The sequence below is a fragment of the Austrofundulus limnaeus genome, unplaced genomic scaffold, assembly GCF_001266775.1.
Source record: "Austrofundulus limnaeus strain Quisiro unplaced genomic scaffold, Austrofundulus_limnaeus-1.0 Scaffold940, whole genome shotgun sequence".
NCBI classification, from domain to species: Eukaryota; Metazoa; Chordata; class Actinopteri; order Cyprinodontiformes; family Rivulidae; genus Austrofundulus; species Austrofundulus limnaeus.
Window position 1 is genome coordinate 105907 of NW_013953342.1, and position 9913 is coordinate 115819.

Below are 9913 nucleotides of genomic sequence, written 5' to 3' on the forward strand. Positions count from 1 at the left end.
AACAGGTGCTCTCTGACGCCACGCGTGTGTGTTTTACAACAGTTCTGTGAGAGACCAAGTGATGTAATCGCCTGATCTTATTAAAGTAAGACGTGCTTTTTTGTTTCTTGTAGAGAAGAAGGCTGTCGAGCTGTCGGGGTGTGAGTCAACACCCTCTAGTGGAGCTGTCGACAAACTGTCCTGCAGAGATTCTGTCTGAACCTTCAGCATTTCAAGGTAAAAAAAAAACTAAAGTCACACACTTCAACTATAATTTGACAATAAACTGTTGCTTGAGCGAGACATGTGTGTAAGACCTCATTTTGTAATAACAGCACATTATGTCATAATGTAATAAAATCAGGCTTCAAAATGTAATAAACTCGCGCTAAAACCGCTTTATGTAATAACTGACACAAAATGTAATAAAGGTCTTTAAATCATTATGTAATAGTGTTATTACATTTTGTGGCAATTGTTACAAAATGTGGTGGTGTAATAATCTGGTGCATACTTGTAATAACTGTCATGTTGCAAATACTACATAATTAAATCTTTATAACTTTGGTCAATAAACACTGAACTTCTCATTTTTAATTTGCATTTTCAGTCAAATTCTTGTGTACATGGATGTAAAGAGCAATCTCACAGATTTTTTACATGTTTTATGGAATCTTTCAAAAATTTAGTTTCTAATTTATTCAACATGTCAGAACCTGTAGGACGTTAAAAACAATTATTAATATCAAATATCCACTTCCAACCCACTCTACTGCTAGAAACAAGTTCTCCAACCCTCATTTCCTTCTGATACAGAAGGTGACAGTCCGCCTGCACCCAGCCCTGCTCCCCTCCGCAGCTGATGGTCCATCTGCACCCTCCCCTTGCGAGTGATTAGTACTTTTTTTCTGAAAATGCAAATAAAAGATGAGAAGTTCATTGTTTATTGACCAAAGTTATAAAGATTTAATCATGCAGTATTTGCAACATGACAGTTATTACAAGTATATTGATTAGGATGAACAGAAATTCTGGTTTTTGATTGTTTATTACATAATGCACCAGATTATTACACTACGACATTTTGTAATAATTGCCGCAAATTGTAATAACATTATTACATAATGTGTTAAAGACTTTTATTACATTTTGTGTCAATTATTGCATGATGCGGTTTTAGCGCGAGTTTATTACATTTTGAAGCCTGATTTTATTACATTATTACATAATGCGTTGTTATTACAAAATGAGGTCTTACACGTGATCCAGAACAAAAACAGTGTCCTGGTTTTGGGAATTATAGCGGAGGTGTGTGCTTGTTGTTGTACTAAAACCCTCCAGGCCAAGCTGTTACTGACTGAGGATGTTGTCTTTTCCAGAAGTCTATGGTCCAGCATTAAGCAGAGACCATGTGGTGTTTGGAGCTGCTCTTACCTCTGCTGTTGATCATCCATGGTAATGCGGCATGTCCCTTCTAATTGATGATAAAATAGTCAAGATGAATTTGAAAATGATAGCCATCAAAATTAACTCATCATCTGTCTCCTCTTTTAGATGCCAGTTGCCAGTGGAGTATTTGGTTACCTCGGGATATCTCAGCCATGACAAACTCCTGTGTAGTCATCCCCTGCAGCTTCATGTATCCATCTGGAATCAGGCCCATCCGGGGCGTTCATGGGATCTGGTATTTTGGCCAGCCCTACCCACAACTCTTCCCTCCTGTAGTCTTCAAATCCCTCACAGAGGTTGTTCACGAGAGCTACAAGGGTCGCACCAAGCTGCTGGGCGACCTCAACCAGAGGAATTGCACTCTGCTCATTGGCAACATCGGTGCAGAACACTCGGGGAGGTACTACTTCCGGGCAGACATTGGTGGAGCCAACAAATATTCATACCCAGACTTTGCTGAGCTCAAAGTTTTGGGTGAGCCAACAGCAAAAGACCATTTACTGGAATATTGGATTTGCTTTCAGTTTTCACTACAAAAAGGCTAATTGTGTTTTGTTATTTAGATCAGCCCAGCATCGATGTACCCGAGGAGATTGTCAGTGATGAGAGCCTGGAGCTGACATGCTACGTTCCTGATAACTGCCCTGACATGACTCCAGAGATTCAGTGGATGTACACCGATTACCTGCCCGACCCGGCATTCAGTACTGAATACCTGGAGGAGAGCAACACGGCAGTGCTTTCCAACACCCTCGTCTTCACGCCCAGACCTATGCACAACGGACAGCTGCTGGGTTGTAGGGTCTACTACCCCAACACCACACTGGTCTATGAAAGGCTCATCTCACTGGATGTCAAGTGTAAGTAAAAATGAAAACAAAATTCTTCAGATCATATTATAATTTTATTTTTAAGCTTCTTTTAGAAACAAAATGATGCACAGAATATGCATAAAAACCCAAAAAAGCTTTATGCTAAGATCTGTTATTCTTTCTTTAGAATGACAATTTGGTGCCACAGAACCTTTGAGTTCTTGAAAATATAAACGTATTCATTTGACGTTGCAGACTCTCCACGATCCGTGTGGGTGAACGTATCCTCAGAGGTGATGGAGAGCAGCTCTGTGACGCTGCACTGTGAGGTGGACAGCAACCCTCCTCCCAGGATCTCCTGGATGTTCGAGGACAACGAGCTGCTGTGGGACACAGCCTCCAACCTCTCCCTCTCCCTGGATGACGTCACGCCTGTAAATGAAGGGGTTTAYACTTGTGTTGGAGACAATGGCTATGGGGTTATGAACACCTCGATGTACCTCGCTGTCAAGTGTAAGTCGAACAGATGGTAAATGAGTCCCAGAATACAAAAAAATAAAAATAAAAATAAAAATAAAAATAAAATTAAAAAATTATGGAAAAATATCAAAGGCTCAGTTCTGAAGTGTCTTTAAGAAATATGTAGTTTGGCTTCTAACAAACCATTTTCTGCTCAAAATATTCAAAGTTATTTGTTTTGAATCACTTTACAGATAGAACCACAAGGAGGCAATACAAGAACAGTAAAAKATTTAGGTCAGCATATGTCTATGAAACACAGTGCTCCTTTATGTTTAGCGTTTTTTCTGTCCAYCTCTAATGTATGAAGGCAATTATTTAACATATGCATGATTTAAATCCTCTTAAAATATACTGTATATTGCTAGGCAAACTCCTTTTATCTCAGCAACCAAAGTGTGTAACTAGATGTACTGAAAGCTTAAAATAYAACTTACCAGTATGTCAGTATCACAGCACTTTACATACAGTTTTGTTTACTTGTTTAAATTTAGAATTTAGAAATGCCATGAGAGCATTTCTAGGGTTGTATCATATTACATTTAATTATAAAGATCTATTGATTATTTAAAACAAATTATTCCATTTAAATTCTATTTATAATTTATAGAATAACAAAATATAAATATTTCAGTTTAAGGCTCTGTCACACACTATAACATTTTAGACAACTTATCCCAACTTGTGAAAATTTTGTTATGACTATTTTACTCATCTCAGCTACATATTTAATCAGTTGTTAGCATTACAGACGTATAGGTATAAAAGAGGGCTCCAGTAGATTTTTTTTATTCCATCTTCAGCTTAGACATCGTATTGGACAAACTTTTCACAAGTTGGTATAAGTTAAGGGCCTTTACTTACTGTATGCAGAATAAAAAGGAAATTAAAGAGCCACCTAGTGTAGTTGTAAATGGTTTGCAGTACCAGTTTCTTCACACAATCACTAAAAGATTATACAAGGTTTAACAGATTTCGGTTAACTATTTTTGGCAGTTTGTTTAGTTATTTAAAGAATTTAAAGTATTCTCTTTTAAATCAGCAAGTTGTATCGAAGGTATCATACTAGGTAGAAATATGTTACTTTTGCCATATGTTTTGCACACAAATGTTTTGGTCACTAACACATACTGAACCAAAGTTAAAAATGTGACATTCTTATTAAACATGTCTTTTTATGAGGACTTGCTTGTCCTCTTCCAGACACTAATGCTTAATTCTAGTAATTTGTCTTAAAATTCAATTAAAAAGCTGACACAATTATACTAGTTATTTTTATTTTTGCTGAAATATTTAAGATATATATGCAACACCTTCGATGTGTTGTAGAAAMAAAACTAAAAATTGGAGTATTTTCTTACATTTGGAGCATTTAAAAAACAAACTAAATTCAGTTTTCTTGGCAYGTTGTCTGATTAAGTGATGATGGCTTGTCATCAGTGTTTGTTTGTGATGCTCCAAGTAGTCAAGCAGGTTTAATTAAACAAATGTTGATTTGATTTAACATTGTCAGAGAATATTAAGAGACTGTTTAAAGTTACAAAACAAGCTAAAACTTTTYATTTTGTTGCAGACCCTCCCCGAGAACCGGTGGTAAACGAATCTCTGACGGTRGTTGAGGGCGCTTCACTGGCTTTGCACTGCAGCACCCAGGGAAGCCCAGCTCCGACCCTCACTTGGCTGAAGGATGGGGAGCTGGTGGGCACCATCACTGCTGGCGAGCTGTCGGTGCTGGAGATTGTGGAAGTCACACCRCAGGAGGATGGACATTATCGCTGCCTGGCTGAGAATGAGCATGGACGAGCCAGYACCTCCCTCAACATCACTGTTGAGTGTGAGTGTTCCACTGTCTTTCCTTATACCTAATGATAAAGCCTAAACAGTATGTGTATACAAACAACAAATATATGCTGCAGTGATCTGAAGGTCACTTTGTACTTTGATTTGATTTGATTTGATTTGATTTATTGATTTAACAGGAAAAGATTACTAAAAATCAAGCCTGACTCAACATAACTGCTGTTTTGCAACAGGTTACTGTTCTGCAGCACATAAAACACTCGAGAAATACAGCATCACAATCACATCATTATACACCATAGACACAAAGACAAACAAGCATACCAAATTTCAGGAAGGCAGCATTTGCAAAATAGGACGTCTAAATATGAGCACAACAAAAAGTGTCCAGCAGATGGCAGACAAGATTCTTCTTAAAGGGCTGTAGTTTTGAAATGGACTTTATTTTTTGAGGAATGTCATTCCATGCTTTAGTATAAACATAGAAGAAAGACCTCTGGCCGTAACAGTTTTTAAAAGTTGGTAATGTCAGTTGTCCTTTTGTAACAGATCTAGTTGAATGACCACTTCCAGAATTWGATTCATWCTTTSTTTTTCCTCTAGATGCCCCGGTCCTTTTGGARGAATCAAAGTGCACAGTGGTGAGGGAGGGAGTCCAGTGTGTCTGCATAGCCACGGGAAACCCCGAACCAACTATCGAGTTTTACCTGCCGGACCTGAACGTCACAGTCAATGAAACAGACGGCCGGTACAACTTCTACACACACACAGATGGACACACGTCCACTGCGATGATCAAGCTGCGGGAGAAAGGGGAGMGGGCTGACAACGGCGGACCAGCTGTAAATGTGCACTGCAGCATGCACAACATCTACGGCAGAGAGAGCGTACTTTTGGAGCTACAGCAGGAAAGTGAGTACAAAACTGCTCCTGATGTGTTATTTGTGAATGTTTAAGTTTACTTTTGGTTTTCTGTGTTTTATCTCCATTGGGGTGTTGTAAAAATATGTGACAAATTACAGTACATCTATCTGGGTTTCTGAAGTAGATTCCAACAAGTTTGTCTGGACACTACCTTTTTTGTTTGGGGACAACTACTGTAGGTCTAAAAGTAAGTTAGTCATTTAGAATTTGCAGCCTAAACTTGTTTCATACGGTAGGTGGAGCTCATCAGCTGCACAGCTTTCTGACCTCATCTTACCATGAAAGTGGGAAGTCAAAATGAGCTTTAGCATCTCTGATGCAAAAATTTCAAAAACAAACATGTGCTTTGTAGATTACAATACTGGAACCTGCCTCACCAACAATGAGTTGTAAACACCAATGAAGCATTCCTAGAATAAACCAGTTGTTTGCATCAATKTGTAAAAACTTATATTAAAGGAATAGATAGTGCCACTCAGGGTTTATGAAGCTTACATGTATGTGGGTTTCATGTGGTGTATATCTGTGGTCAAACAACAAATGAGGGAAAGATGAGAACTTAAAAATAAAAATAAAAAAGCTCATTAGGTATTTGTTGGATAATGTGGGCTTGGTTTGCTGTATTTAACAAAGGATTATAAATCCAGCTGCTCTGTAAGGGTCTTTAAATAAACACTTTGAAGTGTGTTACTTCATTTGTCCTTACTGTGACCAAAGAATGACACAAACCTTAAAAAGCACCTTTTGAACCAATAAGAAACTGAAGGAACCAGTACAGAAAAGGTCTGATGGCACTTAGTGTTTAGTACAGATTACTACTCYGCACTATTGAACTGTATTGATGACTTAAAGCAATTAAATACTCTACATCGGTTGGTCCTTAATTGCAATAAACTCAAGATCTGTAATTAGTTCCTTATCRCTGCCCTGCTCCAGGAAATTACAGTTACATTGATCCACAGCAAAAAATAGACTCCAACAGAAGCACAATCACTTCCTGTTTCAGTAACTGGTTAAAAACCCTGTGCTTGTTCTAGAAAGTTGTGCTTTTTGTACACCTCAGAAATCAGACCTGGGAATGATGCTACTGTGTTCCAGCTGCAACTTTTTTTAGCAACTTCCCTATACAGGCTAACTATTATTAGCAATCCAATCCAATAATGTATATCCCTGCATTCAAACTGTATAGCAACATGTTTCATATTAGAGGTTGTAAAGCTTGATGTGTGACCTAGTATATTATTGTAGCTATCGCAGCATGAAGCAGCCATATTGAATTTTGAGGTTGGGTTTGGTCGAGGACATCTGACTCGTGAGTTTGACTTTAGGGTTGTTCCAGATCATTTTCTTAAGATGGAACCTGGTAGTTCTGACATGTGAGCATAAATAGAGTGCACCATGATTGACATTAAATGATCAAGTATTTAAGATAATGTTAAACGTTTCAGACTGGARGAAGTGTTCCACAAACAAGGTAGAGAAATCAACAAGCCTGAGCCAAATCAGACTGCRTTTAGCTTCTTTTGAATGATTTTTAACCAAATTCATGTCTAATAGATGAACTTTTACAAACAGTAACAGATATTTACAAGAATGATGCCTATTTTGATCCATTTTCCAAAACACCAAAACAAATCTTACCATTTTGAATATTTGTTCATTTTTCCCCTCTTTTCAGAAAAGTACATGATGGCAGTTATAGTTGGCACCATTGGAGGAGTAGCCGTCATTGCCTTCATCATCGCAGCAGTGAGATATGTGGGCCAGAATAACAAAAAGTGAGTATGAACGATAAACTAATGGAGAGGCCAATGTGAGGCAGCACTAGTAATTTTGCTCACTAAGCAAAATAATTGACTGAAATCCAAGCAAACACTTGAGCCTAGCCATCCATTCTAAAACCCATGTGTGCACACAGTATTTGAGTGAATGTGGCATTAATGTGGACGTGAGAAAAGCATTTTCAGTTGGTTTGTTACATCAAAACTCATATGGAATCTTTGGAAATTCACATTGGCTGCCATATAGAGTGGGTTAGCAAGCTGGACTAACCTTATATTTTGCAGGCATGAATCCCTGCTCTGACACTGCTTCTGTATCCTTGACCTGCTACGCTAAATACAACCCAAGTAGCCCCCTTTTTTTACCAAGGCGTCTAAATTTAGCGTCAGTGCTTCATTGGACCCCCAAATTTGCRAGCTTTCTCCTGATCAGCCCTGAAGTGATCTCGGCGACTAAACCCATTAAAATAACCACTTCACTCACAGCCAAAAATGGCCTCCAGCATAACCTCACAGAGAYCGTTTTAAAATGGATGCCCAGGCTTGGTGTGTCGCCCTGCGTTAGAGGCAGACGAGACCGAGTCTGATTATGTGACTCCGTCCCCCAGAGAGAATGGCAACCCTAGGCAGGACGTGGTCCTGGAGAACCCAGCTTTGTACTACAGCGCAGTCAAGAAGGACAAACAAAATCTGAGGAAGAAAGTGGTGAGACATGATGATGTCAATAATTATGATAATGATCATTGAGGGGTTGGACGACCATTCTCAGAATGTTTTGGGTTCAAGTTTTGTGTAATGAAGTATGAGAGCCCATTTCATCCTCTTAAATGAGGTAATAAAGCAAACTCTCCTACTAGCAACCTAATAACTCCAACAATGACCTTTCAGATCACTGTTTTCTCTTGCTTTCATCGCTTCTCTGCATTTTTTCTGTCTGTTTTTTCTCTCCCCTAACTCTGSCACAGCTTAAGACAGAGCTGTTGGGCTCAAAGTTTAACTCCATTCTAGAGGAGACTACGGTAAGGTTCCCAAACAAATCCCCATTAAAAACACCAGCCTCAGTGACCGATACATCTCCTCGCAAATCAGCCTCTATTCTGTTCTGCATGGCTTTCTCATTGTTAACCAGAAACTGCCAAACTAACAGGAAACATCTCAGTCTTCCAGTTTATGTCAAACAGTAATCACTAACATCTTTTTTATGGTGTCTGTTGTGCTCTTACCACCATCTTGACAGTGACTTGAGGGTGCTGAACGGTTCCTCTATCTGCAGGGAGAAGACGGGGATTATCAATCTGTGGGCTCHATGGCAGGACTGGAGAGGCAAGAGCTGAACTACGCTGCGCTGGAGTTTATGGGTCGCAGGCCCAGGGAGGGGGCCACAGGGAGGGGGGATGACGGCAGCAACTACACAGAAATCAAAGCCAAATGAATCGCGATCCTTCCCTGATCCCTCGGCTATGCGAGATGCAGTGGCAGCCCCGATTTATACACACTTCCTCCACAAACTATGTATTAACTTCATCTTCCTCACTGGATGTCTCCATGCTCATGAAGACGTTTTTGTTTCAGATAGGTAACGTGTAATGTACAGTTCTTACGGCACTGTTTGGAAAAATATAGAGCGAGACCTAGGACAACACCAACAACTATTTTAATACCCAACCTTGGTTCATGTACTTTGACTTTACATTATAGTGTTGCTTTATCTGTGCAATTGTACATTTCTCATTTGTCTCACATTTTGTTCTGCATTTGTCTGATAACTGTCACTGCGTCTGCTGCCAGTCGAAGCGTCAGGGCAAGGAGTAACCGTGTTTTTCTTCCCCTTATTGTCTCTGTTTATCAACAGAAAGTGAACCTGATCCTCTCTTTGTTTCGGTTAATTACATCCCAAGAAGAGAACAGGCAAAGGCAAGAGATGGAAACTTATGGCAACTGTTCTCCACGTATCCTGTAGTTGTGTTTAATATGTGCTGTAGCCTCTCACTATGAACTGAACAAGGTCAACATCCACTTTGACAATAGTTGAAACAATTCTAGAAATTTAAGCGACAAAACACCTAATTCTGACCAACAAGAAGCTTTAAATTTCAGCCATTTTCCAGTAAATCTTGACAAATGTTCCTGCAATATGGCCACCGTGGTCTTGATGTTCTCCTCACATGCTACGTGATTAATTTAGAAAACACAGACATAAAGCACAATAAACTGTACGTGTGTGTGAGTGGCCAAAGTCTTATCTTTTTTAGACAATGTGTGTGCTGTTTGCATGTTTGTTTGTATATTCAAAAATGTGCTAAAAGATCAGCAATGTCTGATTTGTGGGGTCTTTGGGAGCACCTTGTGAAATGGACGCTTCATGCTCACAGGTTTGGGTCTGAATGGAAGGTCATGCCAGCTGGTTGTGCTTTTCAAACACATTTTATAAATATGTGATGTAATATTAAAGCTCCTAATAGTCTAACTTCATAACGATGCTGTAATATTAAATTAATGTATATTTATGAATAATGGTAAAAGCAAAGTGTGTAGAAAATATTTCGAAATACTCTTTTGACAGAACGTATCTGTTTATTTGTTGAAATATGATAAAAGGCCAGTGTAATAAATTTTTAAATAGTCTTGCAACACAGCCCACCAGCCACC

At 39.0% G+C, this 9913-nt stretch overlaps 1 protein-coding gene across 8 annotated transcripts in view; it reads left to right on the forward strand.

Annotated features, from left to right (window-relative positions):
- mag (myelin associated glycoprotein) overlaps positions 1-9494 on the forward strand; it is a 23951-nt gene extending 14457 nt beyond the window's left edge. For 2 of the 8 annotated variants that reach the window (XM_014029679.1, XM_014029677.1), the window contains exons 3-13: positions 114-216; positions 1359-1434; positions 1534-1902; positions 1992-2288; positions 2496-2753; positions 4333-4593; positions 5163-5471; positions 7162-7261; positions 7873-7969; positions 8230-8283; positions 8538-9494. In XM_014029679.1, the coding sequence (XP_013885133.1) occupies positions 1389-1434; positions 1534-1902; positions 1992-2288; positions 2496-2753; positions 4333-4593; positions 5163-5471; positions 7162-7261; positions 7873-7969; positions 8230-8283; positions 8538-8696 (1950 nt within the window). In that variant the 5' untranslated portion in view covers positions 114-216; positions 1359-1388 and the 3' untranslated portion in view covers positions 8697-9494. Of the gene's footprint in view, positions 1-113; positions 217-1358; positions 1435-1533; positions 1903-1991; positions 2289-2495; positions 2754-4332; positions 4594-5162; positions 5472-7161; positions 7262-7872; positions 7970-8229; positions 8284-8501 lie in introns of all 8 variants that reach the window. The other 6 variants (XM_014029681.1, XM_014029680.1, XM_014029685.1 and 3 more) reach the window with 6 other exon arrangements.
- The last annotated feature ends 419 nt before the right edge of the window (positions 9495-9913 follow it).